This window comes from Crassostrea angulata, chromosome 7, assembly GCF_025612915.1.
Source record: "Crassostrea angulata isolate pt1a10 chromosome 7, ASM2561291v2, whole genome shotgun sequence".
Taxonomy (NCBI): Eukaryota; Metazoa; Mollusca; class Bivalvia; order Ostreida; family Ostreidae; genus Magallana; species Magallana angulata.
The window spans coordinates 55,026,545-55,052,126 of record NC_069117.1 but is presented as its reverse complement, the minus strand read 5'-3'; the positions used below and the strand labels follow the sequence as shown (position 1 = coordinate 55,052,126).

The following is a 25,582-nucleotide window of genomic DNA, read 5'->3' as shown; positions in this document are numbered from 1 at the left end:
GAGACAAATAACAAACAAACAAAGGAAATATACCGGTATAAAATTTATTTGTTTTAAATTACAATGATAAAAACTGTATCTTTCAGTTATACATAAATGCACAAATCATATATTGAAGTATTTCTTTACTAGCAACAAGCGACACGCAAGCCAACGACGTGGTTTTTACTAAATCGCCTATGATTTCAACTGTGCAGTTGACCTAGTTTATTTTCTTGCAAGCAGATTTTAAAAGAGACTTAGGCTAGTACAACCATATAACTTTGATCCTGATTTTTGCGTTGGTTCTGGGTTGGTAGGGGAGGCTCGAAGAGATAATTTCAAAGTTGTTTGGTGAGAGGAGGGGGTCCAAGGCCTATCTTTTGAAAACATTACCACGTGAATTTAATAAATTTGTTTCTTCCAATGGGGCCTAATTTACAAATATCGTAAAACGTGTTGTGTTAATTTAGGGACATGCCAGTATATGTCCCTGGTTAATTTCACTAATTATATAAGCTGTCTGTTCTTCTGACGGTAAGTTTTGACACGAAGACGTACAGTGTAACATGTTAAATGTATTTATACAGTTGTAAATTTATAACACATGGATATCATATTTCGAAGAAAATTATCTCGTGTACTAGAATTGACAAGCTGTAAATAGAAAGTAAATCAGAAGTTCTACAACCGGTTTTAACACCTGTTGCAGCAGACAGCTGATTAGGTCATGTAAGAAAATATTTATGGTAAACTTTAACTGCAGATGCAAAACCTGGACTTACACCTTTGTTTAATTGTTTAAAATAGCATTAATTAAAACATTAATCCCGTTCAGTTTAGATGAAGCCATTGTACATTAAATGCGCGTGTAACAGCTTATGTACCCTAATGAATCATCAGTATCAAGAGTTCACATGGACTCGACGTAGAAAACGTTGAAAAAGTTTGATGATTTCCGTAATTAGACATTGAAAAAAAAATGCAGTAAGTCTTAATATAATCATATAATGTATAATTTTACAGTTAATTCTACAGTTAAAACTTACCGTTACGATTTTCTTCCATCCTGACTTTATCAACGGTCTGCGGCACTTCCGATTTAAACCGGTATATGACCAGTCATATCTTGCTGTTGTTATTATTATGACCATTTAAAAAACTAATTACTTATTTATTCCAAAGATGCAAAATAATTACAAACACCAAATAATTTGTGTTTATGCCTAAAACTATTAAAAAAAAAAGCTCTCTTAAGGCACTATTAACAAATTGTTAATTATGAGAATACTTTTTTTTGCCATGCCTTTTCCGATTTCGAGTTTTTGTGGCGGTTGCAATTACTAGTATAGAGTATAAACATTAGTGACGAAATGCAAAAAAACTAGTAGAGTCCTTTTTGAAATATTCTATTTCTTAAAATCTGCAAATTGACTACTTTCCAGATTTTATGTAAGAAATAAATTATGCCGGAAAGAAATCTTGTCTATGGGTGCTCAGTTTATCAATGCACGAATAGTTATGAAAAACATTCCGCATGTCAGCGAGCATGCTATGAATACAGTCATTTGCTGTGACACCAAAGAGTCGCTAGATATTTAAAATATACAGATCTGACATCATTCAAATAAATTCTAGAGTCACGCGGTTTTTATTTCACAAAACTTTCAAGGTTTTGTAAAGTTGGATGTTTAGCTCAGCATTTTTTTGGAGAAATATGCTGACTTTTTAAATATCTGTAGGAACGGATTACTGATGCAAAACAAAAAATCATGAAAAAAATAATAAAGGCGCTTTTGTAGGAATATTTAGTAATGTACAAGAGACTTCTCTGCGTGAATCTCTCCATATTGTCTTGTACGCGTAAACATTCGAAGTTTAATTTGATGTTTAAGAATGATATTGTTTTTCACTTATTTTACATGCTTTATTAGTACAATGTTGGTATTTACGAATCGATTTATCAAGAATGTTTTTAGATTATTTCTGTCACATATTCACGTATGTTAATTATATCTTAAAATAATGGTCCCTAATACAAGATGTTTAGTAACCCAATAAAAGAACTGGATGAATTCAATACTTTTGTTTTCTAAAATGATATGTATGTATACTGCAATAAATGAATTAAAATGAATAAATTCAATACCCATTATTCCTAGAACTCTCGCTTGTGTATTTGAATGAAGAGTTTTGAAGTGTTTTTTCCTCTAATAATTCATAGAATCTATTTAACTTCCTTAATCGATATCAGTTGTCTTCATTAAATTTTACTACATTTTTGTAAACAGAAATATGTAAATATGTGTAAATTACAAAAATATATCTAATTTGCTTTTTTTCGTTGCCCATACTACGTTTATTTTTTTTCCTGACGCTTTAAACGCACTCTCCGTTGGATCCACCTCTTACAAGGCTTGATCTTTGTTCGTAGAGAAAAATTTCCATCACGCACATTTGTTGCTCTTTTCCAATCAAATGTATGTGCGCTCATGGACACTGATGCAACCGAAGGAAAATTATTTTACTGATTCCCAATAATCAGCTGTATTTTATTTTTCCATTAGTGAGGTACAAATAACATACTAGGCCCCTAGTGTTAGCATTAGGTGGCATTTTCCGCTCTGTGGACTCGTCCTTGATAGAATCATAATCCCTAGACTAGCCTGATCCCCTCCGTGAACCCCTGGAGAGTATCCAGACAACGGTTAATATAAAGAACTCCTCACCTCCATGCATTGCCTAAGTCAAAGTGACCCTCGTCGACAAAGTTCTGTCGGAGAATAATTGTACGCTCATCAGGTATTGCTGTATATATACATGTATACTGTTGTAGCATTATTTGAAGTTTATCTGTGATTTTATCTATCGGAGAAGATGAATTTTTTTATTGTATGAATTTTAAAAGTTGGTGTTTTTTTTTTGGTAAATTAAAATGTTTAATGATGTATATATAAATATGCCGGGATATGTCTCGCGACCTACTTTGAAATGACCTTACATGCAATGCACACTGTTTGCTCTCGCCTTGGCCATGCGGCGTATTTCAAAACATTTTCTATAGAATCCCATATATAGTTATAATATGAAATCTTTTCAAAGAACTAATTAACTGATTTGATAATCCGTATAGACTTTAAAAAGCATTACAATAAATCGTACTTATTTTCATATTAGATAAAAAATTTTATTCAAAAAGATAAAGTTATAAATTAAAAAAAAGAAATTATGAATAAATGAATTGTGAAATTAAATTATTTCTTTTTAGATGGGTATTTGATTAGAATTTTTTTTCAAATTTTTATTTAAATTTTTAAAATTATGACTGGTTATATATATATAAGAAAAAAGTTTGTATAAAGCAAAATTATTTCACCTGCTTAAAAAGGGGGAAGGGGAACTCAGAAGGGTTGTTATAGGGCGTTCTATGCATGTGAACAAGATCTTTCAAAAGAACCGATTTATAAATCAATGAATAAGATTTTCTAGCAACTACATAGAAACAGGTCGCTTGGAACTGATTTTTATCAGACCTTCTCAAAATGCCATTTAACACGTGTTGTGAACTTACATGTAGACCAATTAAAAGCTTGACCCCCGTACGCTCATTGAGATAACGACAATAAAAAATGAAGGTATAATGTTTTTGCTTGAGCAAATTCATATACCGCAAACTTTAAACCATGCCAAAATAACATCTTATTTGTTGCAAACTAATGTGCTAAAATTAAATGATTGTCTGCATGGTCTGAGTACTTTATTTTAATATGACTATATTTGACCATTTGATATTTCAAATATTTTAGATCACACTTAGGAGAAAACATGGCTTCAGAGAAGAAGAGAATAGCAGTGATCGGGGCGGGGCCAGCCGGCCTATGTACGCTCAAGCACCTGTCACAAAGCTCAGAGGACTATGAAATCGTTGCATTCGAGCGAAACTTTTGGCCTGGGGGATTATGGGTCTACACTGATATGACCGGAAGTGACGAATACGGAGTACCTATCCACTCCGCAATGTACAAGAAACTCAAGTTAGTTTGCAACCATGAATATTTTATATAATTATTAAGACTCACGTTACACATCATCATGGTATATATGGAGTTGTTAATTTATTGTCAATGAAATAGCATTGTAGTTGTTTGTTGCGTATGTGTGTATGGATAAGACATTTGGATGCATTTGATTAATGAATTAGCGACGTAAAATTCTTTCAAGAAGTATGACGACGCTAACGTTTTTTTATTGCTTACATAATTTTACCGTGATTTTTTCTCAACTCTTTGTCGTGTAATATCTTTTTATGAATGTAAGTAACGCCAGTATTCGTAATTAGATAAAAAGGGACAAGTTTTCAACTGTCTTTGATTCAACAATTCTTGGATACGCAGGATAAACCTATGCCAATTAGTCCACTTAATGTTTTTGGTAATGTAAGCCATTCAGGCACCTTTCAGTTGACTGGATGGCAGAGCTTCACGGGATGTAATTGTCATGCAATAAGAAATTATTTAAATAGTTTCATTAGAAGATTTTTAAGAGTAATAAATGACTATATGATTAATTGTATTGTCTAATCAGATTGCAGTTTGGTCACTAATAATACTTTTACTTCCTATTTTGATACCAAAAGTCTTTTTTCTTTTTTTAAACAAGGACCAATTTGCCAAAAGAACTACAAGAATTTCCGGGGTTTCAGTACCCGAAGGAATGGAAATCTTATATCTCCAGAAAACAATGCCTCCAGTACCTGAACGAATTCACCGACCATTATGACCTTCGTAAATATATCAAGGTATGATCATTTTGTCAGATTAACTCAATTCTGTTAAGAGTTGGGGGATATAAGTTGGCACTATGTTGGGAATCCTAGAGAGATTTACACGGAACACCAATGGGAGTCTCTTTGTGTTTGCTGACCGGTGTGTTTGCTGACCGGTGTGGTATAGTTGCACGGTCCAATTAACGACAGGGTATGACGGAGGTGGTCAGTGCCTGGAGATCATGTGACGAAAGAGACAGAACTCATTAATCGCTTGCTCTGCTATTTTTAAGCTGCATCATAATAGTTGTGTCTATAACGGCCAGCGGACGGTAATTGTAGTCAAGTGGGTTTTATTTGTTCCCTGGCACTTTGGTGGTTTTTATCGGATGCACGTTTGTATACTGTAGTTGCCTTCACTAAACAGGGGTGTTTATTGTTTCTTGACCTGTTGAATACAACAGAGGTAGACGGAGTTGTGTTGTGTTTGCCCAGGTTGTACATTTATATAGTTGTACATACGGATTTTGGTGTCCAAACATGTGTAATTAAGCATGTAAAGGTGAAAAAAAATGATTGAGCAAAAATAACTAACACTTTTATATCTGTTGCTTGTTTATTGGAAAATTTTAAATTCATTTCTAATGTCTTGATGTTGTTAAACAGATAAATTATTTTTATTTATAAATGCTTTTCTTTTTATTTTTTTCTGATGTGCAAATTACTTACAGATGTATATGTAGACCTTTTTCAATCTCCTTTCTGAAAATATTTGAAAAATATAAATATTTGAATGAAATATATCGTTTTGTAAATGTTCGATATCGAGTAAAAGATTTTTGTTAAGGAATTAATAACCAAATATGCTTTTAAAATGCATGAGAATAATGGCGATTTTGTGCAATATAAACTTTTTGGATCTGATGCCAGGATTTGGTATTTTCCCATTTCGCCATGCTTTGTAAGCCCAAATCCCCAATTTCGCCAAAATTTCGCCAATATACTTGGTTGTCAGCCCCATTTCGCCACACTTACTTATTTTTTGAGCAAATAATGCCAAGGCTTAAACTTATGTATAGTCATGAAATCTCCCCACAAAATGATGAGACTTTGGATAATCTCCGACGTTTCTCAGTTAGATACACGCAAAAACATTATTCGAAGGAATATTTTGGCACATACCTACTGTGAGGCGTTTCAATATGACTATACTGTAGGTTCGAGCTTTCAGCATTTGTTCAGATTTTGCAGTGTGAACACTGCCCACCCATCCCCTAGTCCCCTCCGACCCCGGAAAAGGTCTAGATGTCGCCCACCCAGTGGGCTGATAATGATGTATAGAGATTTGTTATTCAGACCAATATGCTTGTACGAGAGGTCAGTCCCGTCAACACGACTGACCAAGTCCGCTGGAACATCATATACTCTGATATACGTAAACTGGGGGAGACCACCCAGGAGGTGTTCGATGCTGTGTTTGTCTGTAATGGGTATGTATAACCGCCCATTCAACCCGATTGCAAACAGGAAAATTCCCGGCATGCATTGATATTTGTGTCTAATTTACATGAAAGTTATCAACCACCAAGGGAATTCGACGCGAATTCGAAAAGTATTCGCACATTTCGACATTGCCCTTAACATCATTTTGGGATTTCATGAGAAAACAAAGCCATTGTAATAGATCACTTGACATGACACTTGATTTTGAAAAGAAATGTAAATAACATTGCCTACATCCATACCATTGCACAACCAAGTAAAATACCAAATTCAAACATTTTTAATACCATTTTGGTTTCTTTTATTTCAAACAACTTTATTATTTAGATTTTGAAGTCTTTAGCATTCAAGAAGATAGCTTAGAACATTTAGTACATTTTGCAATCAGCACTTCGAGTGGGCGGTTTGTGAATACGTCACTTTTGTGTTTTTAGCAATTACTATAGAGGTGATTTGTTTGATTTTACTTTAGTATATGTACCCTCTAATTGTTTCCAATCAATAGTTTTTCAATCTTTGACTTGTTATATTGATGATAATAAATAACTTTGGTTAAAAGATAAAATACCTACACTTGAAAAAAAAAGCAAAAAATGTACAGACCACTTGATCATATTCATGGTTGTGAGTCATGTGACTTTGAAAATGGCGACTTGATTTTATGAAACTTGTTCCTACAAAAGTATGATTCAAGCTACTTTTAATATATTAACCAAGCCGTGACTCACTTCCATTATCACTTCATTACATCCTGTCAGCAAAGTCTGTACTTTTGTAGGCACGATTCCAAACCGAACATTCCCGACATTGCTGATATGGACAAATTCTGCGGGAAAATTCTACACAGCAGAGACTATCGTCACGTGGAGTCTTTCGCCAATCAAAGAGTAGCCGTGCTCGGGATGCATTACTCGGGAGAAGACATCGCAATTCAAGTTTCGACCCAAGCAAAAAGAGTAAGACTTTTTAATCTAGTATTATTATTAAGTCCAATAATAAGCAGTTATAGAGAAGCAAGTTCTGTGCATTTTCTTGTATGCTGTTATCATCTACAATATTTTAGATTCTTGATAATAATTGTTATTTACAAATAAAAATTATCAAGAATTTAAAATTTTAAAAAGGATGATATCATTCCATCTCCATTCTATTGTAAAGGTTTACGCATGTCACAGAAGGAAGACCATGTCGCCCTCATTCCCAGATGACATCATACAGAAACCGTCAATCGTGCGCATGACCGAAACAACAGCCGTTTTTACCGATGGAACGGAAGCGGAAGTGGATTCTGTCATATTCTGCACCGGATACAAATACAGCTTCCCGTTCCTTCAGGAAGGCCTGATCAGTACGGAGAATGAGAGGGTGACACCGCTCTACAAGCACATGGTCCACATAGATTACCCCAACCTAATCTTTGTCGGGATCCCGAAGCAGTGGAATCACTTTCCGCAAATACACAATCAGTCCAAAGTCGCGGTCGCTGCTCTAGAGGGAAGGGCGCCACTTCCGTCGAAGGAGGAAATGAAACGCGAGAGTGATCAAGAATATCAGGATCTGTTGGATGCAGGGAAGCCCAAAACTTACTACCACTTCTTTGGGGACGAGGATCGTCAGTGGCGCTTCAACAAGGAGCTGGCTGAGTGGGCGGGCATTGAGCCCCTCCCCCCAGTGATGGAGAAGCTAAATGACTATGTGATGCTGGAGAGATTCAACAATCTCCTGGGCTTCAACTCCATAGACTACCAAGTCACTGGGCCCGATTCATTCAAAGTTTTAAACAAGTGATGCCTAGCACCCATTTTAAAGAACATTCTCCCGTTTCATTGTTTTGTTGTTGATACCTTGTGGATATGAATCTCGTTCAATAAATATCAGTTGTAGTTGTTAACAGATTTTTGTCCAAGGTCTTTTCGAATCGTAAATCATAATTTTACAATTTGATGACCTCTTATTTCCTCAATTCACCTTTTATTTGCATCAAATTTAACTTTTATATTACATTCCACCATCAAAGACTAACAACTGCAAACGATACTTTAATATTGTATTAAATATAGATGAACTACATGATGGGTCATTGATAAATATTGTTTCCAGAAATTAAAGAACAGATGCCACTTTATGAAAATAATCAATTTTATATTCGCAAAATTTTCGGATGAAGATAATGAACTGTATACATGTAAACATACAAACCACATCAGCTTCATCCAACGTCATATGTAGAATTACCCTTCAGTTTTACTAGAGATTTTTTAAAAATCGAGTAAACCTCACAATCACAGCTTTAAAAATTTCAGATTGTACTTAATTTGATAATGAATTACAGTTATAAAATTCAAATATTCCCCAGCGGAATTCAACTCGTGACTTATAATAGTATAATTAGCTATTGCATAATCCTATCAATTGCACCATTTATTTTGTTTGTCATCAGATCTGAAAAAAAGTGTACAAAATTACTGTTCGTTTATCGTTTATTTCGAAAGAAAGTTCGTCACAATTATGGAGGTGTCCCATTCCATTTTAATTCACATTCATAAGAACATAATGATGGACATTGTAAAATTTAAGCAGTGAATAGTAGAAGGACTTCTGTCGGTTTTTTCAATTTGATTAAAACTTTATCCCAAATGCTCCTCACTGTTTAAAGCTATACACGCTATAATTTACGTCAATTTTGAATGACAGTGAAAACGCATGTGTTTGTCTTCTTATAAAAGTTATCCTTAATCTGTAAATTACAATGGTGAATTCCATCTCGTTACAAAGATATAGATTTTTAATTGTTTATTTTCCTGCCACCTTTTCATGAATATTGATGAAGGAAGAGCAAACCGACCTCATTGTGCATGTCCGCGGAGAACTAGGTGGTCGTTATTGTTTGCCTAATTAAATATCCAACTTGATTTTTAATATGCTTAACAGTTGTTAATTTGAAATACATACATGTATAATGAGTAAAATACGTTTGTCATTCACGATACCCTTACTTATAGGATCTATAAATAGCACATAGGGGAAAAACACAGGCCTACGTCATTTTTTTAAAGGAAGTATTCATATCTACTCACAGGCTTTTATTTTTTTCTTTTGTTTGTACTCGTATATCGGACAAATTTATGCTTTACTGAAAATATCCTTTCCTTTGTGAAACTATCATAATTATGAAGATGTTGACCCTTCACCAGTTTTGGTATGATAGGCTAAATTTAGCTGTCGATATCACGTGATAGATTGATATTCACGAGGAGGCATTACTTTCCTGGCAGGAAAATAAATATTTTTTATTGTTTAATATTTGATATATTTGTTACGTGATCGAATTGAGCATTATAATTAACAGCATAAAGGTAACTTTTATTAGTAATCAAACACATACATTTTCCCCTTTATTCAAAATTGACGCAAATTATAGCGTGTATAGCTTTAACGACGAATCGTTAATCAGGAGCATCGAGGATTCTTTGTAAATCAGATTGTCGGAGGTTTTTAAAAGTTGATTTCCCCAGGCAGAGTATTTCCGTCCTAGTTAAATTTTTTAACTCGTGTGAAGTGGCTTAAAGTTGTAAAAATTATCCAAAAAAAATTGTTAAACCTCTGGCATCTAGATATTTTGTCAGAAAATAAATAGAAAATACACAAACATATACATGTGTATGTACCTGCACCATAAAGATTAATTGCAAAATACAAAAGGATAGTTTATTTTAAAGACTTATTAAAAGATAAACAACCACACTCACTGTTTATGCAACAATAAGGTGCATTTTATAAACTCAAGGCACGGCTTCATCTATACTACTATATTAAAATAATAGACTCGAATTTTTTAGCTTTAATACCAATTAACCGGAAGAGTACTGTCTTTTGTTATATATATTCTAAACATCATTGGTACTTGAAGATTACCAATTTGTTTTTATTTTTTCTCAATCAAGCTTCGCTAATTAATAATCAACGAAAATTCCTCAAAAAATTCCGGAAATCATCTGAATTTTTTGGATTTTACAATTTTGCGCATGCGCATTACATTCACGGTAAATCATGGGAGGCTCTTTATTTATCACATTTGAATGGATAAACTCAGAGACGATAAAACAAATGCGTATAAATTTTCATTAGAATTTTTTTTTCTGTTCATCAAAGATATACGGGTGACAACTCTAACACAGTGCATTTACTATAAAAAAAAAACCGGGAGTTTTGATTGTCAACATGGTGCCACGGTGTAAAAAACGTTGTTGAAGAAATGTTGAATTCTGCAATTATAAAATTAAACTTTTCGAAGAAAGGTATTTACAGCTTCAACATGGTTTGTTATGAACAATTTGACTGTTATTTTCAATGCAACTTTATTAATTTTCTCCAAAATCGTTTTGGAGCGATTATGCGATTTTCTGCTACATTTCGGGTATATGGGAGGCAGACACAGATTATATTATTCCAACTCAGCAGAATGTAGTGAAATTAATAGCATTATTGTAGGCTTAAAGCTTGGTAATGCAAATGTCAACAATATACGGTGTGTCGATGTATCTATTTCGTAAATGTCCGATATCATATGCTATGTCAACCCGTGCACGCACGGGTCAAAATCTAGTGTATTTTATAAATAAAGCCCAAATTTCCCTATTTTCCTTAGGGATATGGAATTCTAGCATGATACACAAAGGACCCTGCTGTGATTGAACTCGTGACCCGCATTATCACAAACTGTATCCATTGTGCTACTTTATTAATTCATCTTTTAATTTCCTCTGTATAGAGATTAATGTTACAGTAAATAAATTACATAATCAAATAAATATAAACGTATTTACAATGGACATGATATCAAGACCGTTACATTAAAGTCTAGAATGTCATGAGAGAGAGAGAGAGAGAGAGAGAGGAGAGAGAGAGAGAGAGAGAGAGAGAGAGAGAGAGAGAGAGAGAGAGAGAGAGAGAGAGAGAGAGAGAGAGAGAGAGAGAGAGAGAAATACACATACATAATGGACATGATATCAAGACCGTTACATTAAAGTCTAGAATGTCATGAGAGAGAGAGAGAGAGAGAGAGAGAGAGAGAGAGAGAGAGAGAGAGAGAGAGAGAGAGAGAGAGAGAGAGAGAGAGAGAGAGAGTAGAAATACACATAAATCAGGCACGTAGCATCAGGGGGGGGGGGGGGGCAGGGGGGGCCTGCCCCCCCCCCCCCCCCCCCACTTTTTCTCGCAGGAACAATTTTTTGAAAATTAACATATAAAAAAATGAATTATCATCGAGTTGGCCCCCCCACTTTTTTTGAAGTTAGTAAAAAATTGATATGAAAATAAGGAAATTAGTAGTAAAATCGAAGTCCCCCCCCCCCCCCACGGATTAGGAATTTCATGATTTGGAGGAGAAAAAAATTTGGAAGGGAAGAATTTTTTTTGGAAGTACAGTTGAGTCTACCCCCCCCCCCCCGCCCCCCCCCCCCCCCCCCCCCCCCCCCGCCCACGGATTAGGATTTTGAAGATTTTTGGAACCTTTAAATTTGGCTTATTTTTTTTTTTTTTTTTTTGCTTGTCAAGATTTTTTGGATGGGTCTGCCCCCCCCCCCCCACCCACTTTCAAAAACGATGCTACGTGCCTGTAAATAAACAGTATAAAATCAGTACATGTCACTTGTCACAGAGACACTTTTATTTGCCACAACATTACACAAGAAGACTGCTGTTGCGTTTCCTTTTCTTCCGAAACGGACAGAACAGTTAGAGTATGGCGGCCTAAGAGGACAATAAAGAGTTCGTTTTCTGTAAGGCTGCATAGTTCTCCCCCGAGGTTTATAGCAAAGTTGTTTGATATGCTATTCCACCAGTCATTGTGCAAGTCGGAGAGACTTTAGCAGGAACATGCTGCGTGTGGAAACAGATTTGTGAAATATGAACCGCAGAGCGAACACGTTTGAAGAACACAGGAATCGGCTATGGAAACAAGAAGTTTACATGTAAACTAAAGATGTAGAATTTCGTTGGTATTCACAGTACGTTGAAATCGCCATGCTGTGACGCACGGTCACAGAAAGTAAAAGTCACGGGGTGTCGAGAACCTTAAATTATTATACCCAGGGGTTTGATTTTCACTTATGTATATGTAATAGCCAATTGGGGTAATTGTCCCTTTGTTAAGTTGAGACAAAGTTAAGTGGCATTGATAAAAAAAATTATTAGTCTATTAACAAACTTATTATAACAACAAAGTCAGTATTTTATTTTCCACCAAAGTAGGTGGTACGAGCATAAAAGACACAATAAAACTATCTATTTCCGACTCAACATAAATGCCATTTTGTTTACAATTTTTTCCGGACAGGCTCTTCAGCAGTCTTCTGCCTCGATCTTCTATTCATAACTTTTGCAAATAAATAGTTTAAAATTCATCCGTTCATAACGTCATAACGTGTTACATTGTAGATGATTTAATGAGACTTAAACACGATTTGAGCTCAAAATTTTCAAAATTCATTTTTTTTAATTTTTATGTCTGGAATTGTTAATATAGATGTTTTCAATGCTTAAACAAAATTTGAAAGTCAAATATCGAGTTACAAGCGAGTTACCGAGGTTAGATTTCTTTGTTTTGTAAACAAAGCTCGAGTCCTATTAATGTTTACATGTCTGTTGTATTGGTATGTTTCTATTTAATATTGCTGTTTGTTGTGAAGAAATTATTTATAAACCATTGAATCAGTCTATCTTGTTTCCACAAGTTATTTTGATAAAGAAATGACAATTTATTTACTTTACAGTATTTGTAAACAAATATAAGACTCGAGCTTTATTTACATAACAATGACTTAATTCCTCTATATCTCGCTTGTAACATGACTTTTAACATATAGATTTTGACAAATCATTCAAAATACAAAAGTAAACTATTTTATACGTAGAAATCAAAAAATAAAATTTTCGTCTAAAACCGTGTCCATGTTCCTTTAATCATCCATTTGAATTGATGATATTAAAACCATGCTTCGTATTAGTCTTCTTTTCAAATACTTTTTGAAAAAATATCATAGAAATCTGTGAACATATGTAAATAAGAGCAATTTTCTTTTTTCTATTTGATATGATGATTACTAATATATTACCGTAAAAAGAGAAAATGACATTCTTGCGCAGTTTTAGCACTGTAGAAAGCCGATTAGACTCTTAGTAGCAAACCATCCTAAGTGCCCCAAAAGATTTTATTTCTCTTCTATATAAAATCAGTTATGACTTTGTATCAAATACAGTTAGTAAAGAAAGTCTACCCGAAGTATGACGTGAATTTTAAATTATTTTTATCACTTAATTTTATACTGCAGATTTTGTGGCCTGAATATTGTGAGTACTTTACAAAATGCACAATGTGCAAGGTCTTGACTTTATTTAATATAAATATTTACTAAAAGCAATGTCTGGTTACATACACCGTAATAGTACAATAATTGCTGGGTAAAAACCCAGAATGAAATTAGACCCTCCGAACAAAGGAGCTGCACCGACATTCAACGATTTTTAAATACCCGTAACATAATTGGAACTGCTACTAGAGAATCGGGTATCTTTGTGAACTGGCGTTCGAGTATAAACAGGACTTTAGTTAATGCAATGTTGATGTACTATGTCATAGGGTGTGTGCTTTCGGTTTGTGTTCAACAAGGGTACCTTCTAAAGCTTCCCGGGGGCCTTAAGCAAGGTAAGTAGATATAAATAATTCATTTAGTCAATGTAACGCTTATTGATTTGTTTGCAATCGAAGAAGTGTTTGTTGATGATCATAAAACAGGTGCGTGTTCTAATCTCATATGATGTCTGAAGCCGAAATCCAAAAGGGAGGTATATACATGTATTAGTAATTATCAAGTAATTATCCAAATTGAATACAGATACATGTACCACATACCAGAGGCCGCAGCTTTAATTGTGTTCTATTTAAAAAAAAACAATGGATCTTTGTGCCTTTTTCGGGAGTCATTAAGTATATACAGAAATTAATCATTCTTTATAAATTAAATGGGATTGTTTTCGATTTACAAGATTATATTTTCTAAGGATACGTGATTCATATTCATGAATGAACTAGATTTTTTTGTAACGTGCGTGGGTATTTTTAAAATGGCCAAGCCCTCAAGAATGAACAGACATTTCGAAATATGTGAAAAAATGATATTAAAATGGTCCAGTTTCAAAAGCATGGTACATTTTTACAAAACCCTACAATTTTTACTTGAGTTTGGGGATCTGTGTTTGGGTGTATGAGATGGGGAGACTGTGTTTGGGTGTAATCCACGGGACATACAACGTCACGGTGATAGGACCAGTAAGTAAGGAGGCTGGATGGTCATGGCCATTTTAAGGCTATATTTACCTCCTTTGGACGGAGAGCCTTGAATAAAGATATAAGTAAATTAAAATAAGTAAATTTTTTCTTTACTAAATAATTTTTATATGTATGGCCCAAAAGGTCATATTCAAAAGTTAAAGGCAGATCTGATGGTGAATATGTTGACCACCCAGCCTCCTCAAACACCACAGAGTCTCAGAAATAATCAGTTTTGGCATCACGTTATTTTCAAACATGACGAACCACATGAGATCATCAGTACGAGACCATACATGGTCTGATCCTATGTCATTACGCAATCGGTACCAGACAGAACAGCCGAGTTCTAGATAATGACATTCACATCCAAAGATCTGCAAAACATATAGGTTTCTAGTGAAAGAAAGGGGTATTTTGAAACCATTTAAACGGTTATCCTGTTATTAATGTCAGTTTAAATCGGAAATTGGATCCTTTGAGACTGTGGGACCAGACAAAATGTGTTGAAAATTATGTGTTACGTTAACACCTATACTGGAATGCGTCTTGGCAGCAAAAATTTCCCCCAAATAAACAACAATACCGTAAAATGAGGAAATATCCCGGCAGGCTTAGCAATGTCAACGCTATGATTTTAATAATGTAAATGGTTTATACTAATGCATCTACATATTTTTGCAGATTTAGTTCAAGGCAAGGTGTACCAACATTTTTCACCATCTCCAAGGTGGCGACGTGACACGAGCCGTTTGTCCTCCAAGTTTCGTCTATTTATAGTAATTGGTGGGCGTTCGATAAGACTGTCCTTGACCTTTAACCCACGATTGTCTGGGTGTGTCAAGGTCTATTCCCAACAAAAGGAAACTTGCCACAATCAACAATGGGTCAGTGATTTATGAAAATTTACACTAGTTTTTGTACCATGTTGATTCTCCTTCACTCATCTAAACCACTGTTTACAGAATGGCGACAGGTTTTACCAGGACCCACGGCACGGTGCATCGATTCAAGTCAAAGGTCCCAACGACGGACATCATGATATGGTATGTAATATGGTATAAAACAATGGCGGGCTAATTCAATTATATAAACAGTTTGCTTTAATGTTTTTAACCACATATGATAATAACAACTTACATCATGCATTTTTTCAGTCCGGTTTTTTCACCTTTGGTCATCATAACCACTATATTCAGTCAGTATCCAGAATAAAGTCCTCAGCCAGAGAATCACGTGTGTCCTTCATTGTCTCAAAGAAAGCAGTGATTGCAGATCTCAGATCAGATTATATTGAATCAGGTAAGTAAACTTTCTCTGTCTGAAACAATACTATTATTGAAGCCTATTTACATAAGCATATATCAAGGTGTCTTCTTTTAGATACATCTACCTTGCAATATAGACCTTTAAGGAAGAATTACCCAGTGCGCCATAAGAGATCGAGTTCGGAAAACAAAGTGGAACTGTTCCTTGCTGTAGACAACAGTATTTACCAATTGTAGGTACCGGTATTCCTGTAAAGAAGAGAACAATTTGTTATCATAAAATGTTTGATATTGCTAAAATAATCTAGATATGTTTGCAGTATACATGTACTAGCTTTGTACATGTATTAGTAAGGTAAACGCATTTGCAAAACAGGATTGATAATGTGGAACAAAGGAAAACATTCAAATGCCAATTAGTATACTAGTAGATAGATTAATATTTTTCAAAAGAGTCGCGGAATTTGAACGATTTATAATTGTTCTTGTCCGTTATAGTTGGTACCAACAGAATGCTAACATCTCAGAGGAGCAGGAGAGGCGGAACGCCACCATCGCTGATATCAAACAATACTACGCCCTCCTCATCAACTCAGTAAGTCAGCCATGTTGTTTTATGATAAAATCCCTTTAATTAAAGATACAATTGAAGCCAGAAAAGTTGCAGTGTTCTTTTACTCTCAAGGTTGATGGGCGGTACAAAAACTTTCAAGGTGGATCGTTTACGATGGACGTCATATTTGCTGGGATATACATAGCAGAGGTGAGAAGAAGTCCAATGCACTGCACTTTCCATGCTTAAATGACCATCCTTGCATACACATGCACATGCGCGCTCATGCACATGCACGCATTTAAAATCTATGAAAGTATATGATAATTTGATGATTTTTAAGACAGAAAACTTATGGACAGGAAGTGCGAGTGAGGAAAATACAATAGACTCATTCCAAGCTCTTGATTCCTTTGAGGCATGGCGGACTTCAATGTTAGGTTCGGGATCTATTCCGGATCATGATCATGCTATGCTGTTTACACGGTCTGTATGCTGTTTAGAATAAAAAATATAATGTTTTTTCTGCAATGAATTCTAAATAATTAAAACAAGAACCTTACTTTATCAAGTTCAAGTTCAAGTTCATTTATTTCATTCATTTGTTTTCAGGTATGACATTGCACTTAACAATCAGACGGACACTACAGGTATGTTGTTACATAACTGAAATCATTGTTGTCATCAATTAGAAAAAAACAATTTATTTTAAAATAAGATAATTAAGTGTTAAAATCATTGGTATATTATTTTGCAGGATTAGCATACATAGGCTCTATCTGTTCATCCAAATCCTTTTCTCTTGTCGAAGAAAATTTTGACTTCATTAGTTCCGCTATTGCAGCTCACGAATTGGGCCATAGGTAAGAGAAACTCGTCTGTTATTTAAAATACATTCTACGCTAAAACCTTTTCAATTTTTTTTTCTAATATATATTTCTCTGTTTAAGAGGGTCATTTTTAGACTGTTTTTTTAATCTCCGTTTATAGAAGAGTTCTGTGTAAAGATACTCAGATACTCAAATAAAAAGCTAATATTTATGGAACGTTTCTTTACTGAATAATAGTTTATAGCCTAACAAATCATCTGTTTAAAAAATCAAGGTGCATCTATTATAAGTGGGTAATTTCTTGACCTCCTTAAAATATTATGTCTATGTTGAAAATATCTAAAGGTCGTTATGTATTTACAAAGAAGTATAATTATATCTTTATATGTCTAGTTTGAAAATATCTGGAGTTAAAAAAACCCCAGCTAGTTGTGTATTAACAAACTAGTATAATTATAATTTTTGTATATGTATATGTACATGTACCTTTCTAACTCAACAGCTTAAATATGGTGATTATTTTTTTTCATTTTTAATTAGTAAAAGTACATAATATATTTCATTTTCTTTTAAAATGTTTGGTTGAAAATACCATTTAATGAAACAATAAATGATTAAGTTTAGGGGCCACGCACGAGGCTGTCGGGAATAACACATGCCCGGATGATGGTTACGTCATGTCCGCTGTCGTCATCCCGCGGGCCGGTTCCACCAATCCCTGGAGGTTCTCTTCCTGCTCCATGACCCAGATAACAAACCATATCAACTCTCTATCGTAAGTCAAATTCCTTAAAGCTCTTTTTTATCAGTCAAATTCCTTCAAAGTCTCCATCGCAAGTCAAATCTCTTCTAAGTTCTCTATCGTGAGTTACATTTCTTCAAAATTTCTTTACTAACTCAAATTTCTTCAAAGTTCTCTTTCTTAAGTCAAATATTTTCGAAGCTTTTATTGTAATTCTCTTTTAAGATTTCTTTCATAAGTCAATTTCTTCGAAGCACTCTTTCATTCGTCAAAATCTTCTGTAGCCTTTCTGTTTTGCAAATCAAATTCCTTTGAAGCTCTTAATTGTTACCGAAGTCCTTCAAAGATGATGTTTCATCAATACCGGTAATTAACTGATCACTCTATAGATGCACAAAACTTTTGGTTATGGTTTTTCATTGGTACTGCTAGGTCGCTCTTAGATGTCACTGCTTTATAAGTTTGTTTGTTTTTTATTGCTATAAGATTTGTTTTCCGTTGCACGCAGATCTAACTGTCTATTACAAGAGACATCAACCGCTGAAGCACTACAGGGTTATACATACAGCTCCATTGGTCAGATGTACACGGCAGACAAACAGTGCGAGCTCAGTATCGGCGACGGGTCCGTCATTTGTAGGGTAAGCTAGTGAAATACCATTGCTTCAATGTTTGGTTAAATGCTTGGCTTTCCTAATCCGTTGAAAGTCCAAGTTTAGATGCCATATAAAGTCCGGCAGCTAAAGAAAGATAATATTTGGAAAGATTTAGATGTATTTGATGTGCATCATCATGTCTCGCAGTCCCCAGCAATATGGCCGCTATTTCATTTATGTTGCCTCTGTATCGTGTTTCAAAATCGAGCATGTCTCACCTCACGAGAATTCTTCCAACTTGCATTAATTTTATAGCTGAGTACGACCAAGAAAGGAAAATATACCTAATCAAAATACATTTTAATTTTTTACGCGACACTTTGAATTCATTCGCATCAACTGACGGTCTTATATTTTGATTCTCCTATCAAACACAAAAATAGTTTTCAATATTCATATATATTTGCCTTTCAACTTTATAACACTAAAACACGATAGTCTTTCACTTTATTTTATGATAAATCGCATCCAAGCTAAATATTTGCGTTGTCATTTTTAATAGCCATCACTTCCTAAGTTTATTTTCAGTAGTTTATTTGTAGGATATGTACATCTCATCCAATGTCAATGAAATGTGCACGAGTCTGAAATGCAGATCCCCGGATGGTAGAAGTTGTAGCGCCATTCTGCCGGCCGACGGAACTACTTGTGGAAATCATAAGGCAAGTTAATCCTAATACTTCATGATAGGACGTGTATGGTTTTTTTTAGACCAACATAAAATGAGTATAAATCTATAATGTCATTTCTTTGTATTCTACAGTGGTGCCAAGATGGAACTTGTTCCTACAATAGCTCTAGTCCAAGTGCTGATGGTTGGTTTTGTGCTTGTATTATTAGTTTATCTTCAATTTTTTCTGGATGTAGAAATTACATGTTGCAGATCATCTTTAAATAAACAGTAAACTTTTTTTTTTTAGAAAACTGTTTATTTGGTGACGAACCAGGCAATTTTTGTTCAGATATGATTTCGAAAAAACCTTGGGGTTGTTATGGTAACGACTACCGGAAGTGTTGTCATTCTTGTGAGTCGATCCGGTCCAATGACAAGAGTGAGTTCATTTAAACAATAAAATGCTTTCTTTGGTGATTCATTCGGAATATGAAGGTAGCGACATTGCAGAAAAAATACATAACCCACGTTTACTGTTTATATTTACATCTTTCTTTTTACTAATTAATAAAATGAGCGTAAAAAGTTAGTAAAATTCACTAAATTATAATTACTGTTAATATACAAAAGTACGTTAGCTAAAAGAAACAGCCAAATCGTCTCCTGTGAGACTTTGAGTCTAACATCATCATGATTATTTCGTGCAGTTCGTGATTTTTCTCAGGTAGTTGTAGGTCTCGACCAGTCGATAGACAGGGCGTGTCAATTTCAGTCCTGTCACTTTCTTGTCAGTTTCAGCCGCTGTAGATTTCGACCAATCGATAAACGGTCTATAGAGCTATGAATTAACTATAGGTTTCCGTAGGAAATAGAGGGAATAATACTTGGTAGATGTAAATATCGACTACACCGAATATGCTTACAATCTTATTGTTTATGAAGTCTTGATATTTTTGACACTAAGAAAAAACATTATAATAATGTGTAATAGATCATGTTAAATATTTAAGTTTATCGTTTGGTAGAAGCAATTTTTTAAACAATGTGTAATAAGTGGATTCAATTAATTAATAGCAGCTAAGTGGTGTAGAATATACATTTATTTATCAAAGAGAACTTCGATATATATTTACATATATACGCATTATGGAAATTTAAATTTATTTACCAACGGATGATCAATCGATTACTATAAAGTACATGTATTCCTTTTTACAGCGACCTATCGACAGCATTTTGCTCAAATTAAAAGGTAATCGTAAAGTTTTCGACAAATACTTGGTGCGCGGGTCATCAAGCTCATAAGGAATCTCCATCATTCCAATGACTGAGTCCATCTGTTTATATTACCCCTAAGGTTTGAATGTAAGCAATTTTTAAAAAAAAAAACGAATTTTTTGTTTTATTTTTTTTTTAATGATTTGCAGGTTGTCCATTCGGAGATCGGAGTGACTGTTCCTTTATGACCTTCATCCGCCGTACATACTGCTATGAACAAAATATAAATAACGAATGCTGTGGTTCGTGCAAAAAATTCTCAACAAATATATCAGGTAATTTTTAAATTCAATCATTTTCATTACAACGGAACCCCTTCATGTGTATTCAATTATCAAATGATACGGTATGATAATTATTTAAAACGCATTCTACATACAAGCGTTCTGGTATTTATCTATATATTTTGATTCCTCTCTATTCATTGGTTTTGTATTTAATTAGTATATAATTCTGGACGTTTATTCCTATGATTTGAGACAAACTCACTTGAAAAAAAAACCCAACATGTGCAATCAATCCCAATCTCACTCGTTTTGTTAAAAAGTATTAATCATATCAGTGACAACTATTCCATTAAAATAAAAAATACCCAATATTTAATGAATTAATTTAAAGGCTGTGAATATGGAGATAGAGTGGCCACGTGTCTTACTGTTGACTGTTCCGGACAACAAGCAGCAGTGAACTGTTGTTTAACATGTCGAAACGAAACAACAACACTGGCGTCACCTTCAACGACATCGACAACCAAACCAAGCACAACAACATATACATCACAGAGCAAGTCAGCAACATCAACAACAACTAGGATAATAACAACTATGACAACAAAACCAAGTACAGCAGCAGTGACAACAACCACTGGAAGTCAAAGCTCAGTAACAACACCAAGCACAACAACAATTTCAACTCCAAGCACTTCAAAAACATCAGCAACAAGGATAATCACAACTTTGACAACAACACCAAGTACAGCAGCATTGACAACAACCACTGGAAGCCAAAGCTCAGTAACAACACCAAGTACAACAACAATTTCAACTCCAAGCACTTCAAAAACATCAACAACTAGGATAATACCAATTTTGACAACAACACCAAGTACAGAGGCATTGACAACAACCACTGGAAGCCAAAGCTCAGTAAAAACACCAAGTACAACAACAATTTCAACTCCAAGCACTTCAAAAACATCAACAACTAGGATAATCACAACTTTGACAACAACACCAAGTACAGCAGCATTGACAACAACCACTGGAAGCCAAAGCTCAGTAACAACACCAAGTACAACAACAATTTCAACTCCAAGCACTTCAAAAACATCAACAACAAGGATAATCACAACTTTGACAACAACACCAAGTACAGAGGCATTGACAACAACCACTGGAATCCAAAGCTCAGTAACAACACCAAGCACAACAACAATTTCATCTCCAAGCACTTCAAAAACATCAACAACAAGGATAATCACAACTTTAACAACAACACCAAGTACAGCAGCAGTGACAACAACCACTGGAAGCCAAAGCTCAGTAACAACACCAAGCACAACAAAAATTTCAACACCAAGTACTTCAAAAACATCAATAACAACCAGTAGAAGACCAAGCTTAACAACAAAACCAAGTACAGCAGCAGTGACAACAACCATTGGAAGCCAAGGCTCAGTAACAACACCAAGCACAACAACAATTTCATCTCCAAGCACTTCAAAAACATCAACAACTAGGATAATTACAACTTTGACAACAACACCAAGTACAGCAGCAGTGACAATAACCACTGGAAGCCAAAGCTCAGTAACAACACCAAGCACAGCAACAATTTCAACACCAAGTATTTCAAAAACATCAACAACAACCAGTAGAAGACCAAGCTTTACAACAAAACCAAGTACAGCAGCAGTGACAACAACCACTGGAAGCCAAGGCTCAGTAACAACACCAAGCACAACAACAATTTCAACACCAATTACTTCAGAAACATCAACAACAACCAGTAGAAGAACAAGGCTAACAACAAAACCAAGTACAGCAGCACTTACATTACCAAGCACATCAACAACCAGCATAAGTTTAGCAACAAATGCAACACAAAGTATTTCTACAACAATTAAAACCAATACAAATTCAAGCACAACAACAACACCAAGCAATACAACAACTAAAATGTTCACAACAACCCCAGTACCAACTTCTACCACATCAAGCACTTACAGTATCTCAACACCAACAACTTTATTAACAGCATTAACCACTGCTCTATCAACACGTGCTCCAACGACATCGACTCCAAAAAATTCAACATCGCCAGCAATTCTCACAACAACTAAAAATTATGCTCCAATAACAACAAAAACACCGATAACATCCACTGTTTTGACAACCACCGATGTTGAGTTCGCTTCATCAACGAGTGTTTCAATAACATCAACAAATCTTCCGTTCACACTCAAAACAACAACTCCTGAGCCGGAAACAACACAAACTTTATTCTCAAAGATGCCAACAACAAATTCTATAAATAACTCTACTCCAGTATCAACAGCATCGGTATCTGAAACATCAACAATAACAATGCCCTCCACAACAACAACAGAGACATCAGTTGAAACGGTTTTACCAGACACATCTACGTCGTCAACAAAATCAACCGCAATAGAGTTCATTTCAACAACTGCAGTGACAACAAAGGAAACAGTTAAAGAGACAACAACAGAAACAACTAGAGAGACAACAAAGGAAAGAACAACAAATGAAACAACTAAGGGGACAACACTGTCCCCGGTCAGTACGAGCGCTGGTTTTGAAGCACGGACCACACAACTGTCACTACTGTCGGGTGACACAGAACGCCCGTCTGTAACTCAAGAATGTAAGTCAGGCGCATTTTAATGAAGTCGTTGTTTTAAATTATATCTTTTGTTGTAAACTCTCGATCTTTTTTATTTTAGCATGGTTTGCTTTAGTTATGGCTGCCATCGGCATAGCAGTTGTTCTGCTGATTTTATTCATAATTTTGAAAGTAAGGCATCAAAGGAAAGCTCTGTCTTACGATTTATAAAGCTGCCTCTTTAGGTAAATATACCTGTATGTTTGTGTAGGTAAATATACCTGTATATTTGATATGAATAGACTAACTCTACATAACAAATTGTCATGAATTAATTCTGCATTTGAGATTTTTTTTCCAATCGATTTTGATTACAAAATTCATATTTTAATACAGTTAAAACAGAGCTATAACAATGCATCTTGTGATTTTTACAGGAATACCAAGGAAACGGAGTATGTCGATTTAGAGATAACAGTTGACACCAAAATTATAATTAGCATCCCCACCGGTAACGACCGGGTACCACCGTGGCTTACTCCGTACAATCCCAACATCGTACATGTATAAACGATGGCCAACTTGTACGTGTGACAATACTAGTCAACTAGCCACCACTCTCTCTTGGTTCCGTCTTCTTTGGTGGCGTTTCTTGTGGTCAACAAAGAGTTGTGCCTGTGAACCAAGACAGCTGGCTTCCATATCAACACTACAGCCTCCTCCCATGGAAATGTGTGGGAACTATGGAACGCAAACTAACTACAATGCTTCCGCTTATTGGTACTGTATCATAATTCTTGACAAGAGAAGCAGTAAAAAGAGTAACGGATTAATGCGCTAAAAATTGACAGATAACATAATTTTTACAGGATTCCAGCATATCTTAATGAATTGGGGAAAATTATGAACTTTTGGAAAATCAAGATGGTCCAAATTAGGTATTTGGACTTTAAAAAAATCCTAAATACATGTAATTGAATTTTGTCCAAGTCAGCAAAAATGTTTGGAAATTTTAAACTCAAGTAACACTTCTAAAAAAGCGCATGCAAAGAAGCAAGAGCAAGCGTGATGTCGAAAGAACCTGACTTCGTCTTGAACCAAAATTTTCGGATACATTTTTTGCTCTGGTAAATTCCTGACAGAAACTATCATTACATCAACCAATTTATTATATCAAGGCCGTATCTTTCTGAATATCAATCGCAATTACTTGATACAAATGTGTCCGACACAACCCAACTTGTTCTGATGGAACAGTTTACGACCGGAATCTGTGAAGTGATGTCAAATGTATCAAAATACCCATAACCTTGATATTTTCCTTCTGTCTAACTGTTTTATTGTCGACTCATATGTTTAAGTCACGAAATGACATGAACACTCAACTATAAATAATTATAAATGTACAACTAAAGTCAGACATTTTGTGATGGACGAATTGTTGCCGGAAAATGGAATTCTAATTTATTACATATCAAATGTTTTTATGTACTATATAGAAAATAAAATAATAATTTATTTGAATGTAGCACGTAATTTATTCCATAAAGTATAGATAATCACATATCCTCGGATAACCAAATCAAGTATTCGTTTTGTTTGAAAAGTTTCTTTGATTTCTAGGGTCAGTGAGTTAATGTGTAAAAGATACATCTTGTTTTTGTCTCGGTAACCACAGTGAAGTGTTCAACGAACGAAACAGACATAAAACGTTGCCTTATGAAGCAGGAAGATGCAGGTTTATCCTTTACTTTTCTCCGTGTGTTTTATTTACTGTACAATCATAAATTGCTATCATACACATGTCTTTTGGAAACGAACACGGCTCAATTAATTACAATATATACATGTACATGTAAAGTGACGATCAAAAATGGAAGAACATTAGAGTGCACCATTCTCTGTAAAGTTTATACAAATCAATAACAGTTAAACCAAATACTCAGTTTTAATTACAAGTCAAACATCATTGCATTTGTTAATAAACTTAAAGTAAATTTCCTACAAATCCTTTCCTTGTAAATGTGCATGTAAATAAACAACCACTACGTTTTCTTTTGATTTCGCCGCCCTGACAACTTTTTCAAAGAGAAATGATAAAAAAAACCTCACTGATCCCGATGTATTTGGCACTGAGAACATTATGAATAAAGTATCAAATGGAGTGAGGGAAAAAGAACTTTCAATCTTGATATAGATAATCTTTTCTCTGCCAGTATGAAATA

The 25,582-nt window shown here is 34.7% G+C and overlaps 2 protein-coding genes across 4 annotated transcripts; both read left to right on the top strand.

Annotated features, from left to right (window-relative positions):
- Positions 1–2,620: 2,620 nt before the first annotated feature.
- Positions 2,621–8,138, top strand: LOC128155235 (flavin-containing monooxygenase 2-like). Of its 2 annotated transcripts, none has more exons than XM_052816846.1 (6): positions 2,621–2,768; positions 3,786–4,013; positions 4,639–4,777; positions 6,101–6,234; positions 7,026–7,203; positions 7,406–8,138. In XM_052816846.1, the coding sequence occupies exons 2-6, from the start codon at positions 3,805–3,807 to the stop codon at positions 8,033–8,035; spliced, it is 1,290 nt and encodes a 429-aa protein (XP_052672806.1). In that variant the 5' UTR covers positions 2,621–2,768; positions 3,786–3,804; the 3' UTR covers positions 8,036–8,138. The 2 variants fall into 2 exon arrangements, with proteins under 2 accessions (XP_052672806.1, XP_052672805.1); XM_052816845.1 differs by having other exon boundaries at positions 2,625–2,781.
- A 5,651-nt stretch (positions 8,139–13,789) lies between these two features.
- On the top strand, positions 13,790–25,537 carry LOC128192456 (mucin-2-like). 2 transcript variants are annotated; one of them, XM_052865132.1, is made up of 19 exons: positions 13,791–13,952; positions 15,261–15,463; positions 15,542–15,622; positions 15,734–15,878; positions 15,960–16,077; positions 16,343–16,439; positions 16,530–16,607; positions 16,741–16,883; positions 17,010–17,047; positions 17,155–17,260; positions 17,847–18,002; positions 18,478–18,610; positions 19,168–19,287; positions 19,389–19,440; positions 19,546–19,677; positions 20,666–20,791; positions 21,135–23,399; positions 23,479–23,602; positions 23,795–25,537. In XM_052865132.1, the coding sequence occupies exons 1-18, from the start codon at positions 13,865–13,867 to the stop codon at positions 23,586–23,588; spliced, it is 4,191 nt and encodes a 1,396-aa protein (XP_052721092.1). In that variant the 5' UTR covers positions 13,791–13,864; the 3' UTR covers positions 23,589–23,602; positions 23,795–25,537. The 2 variants fall into 2 exon arrangements, with proteins under 2 accessions (XP_052721093.1, XP_052721092.1); XM_052865133.1 differs by lacking the exon at positions 23,479–23,602 and having other exon boundaries at positions 13,790–13,952.
- The last annotated feature ends 45 nt before the right edge of the window (positions 25,538–25,582 follow it).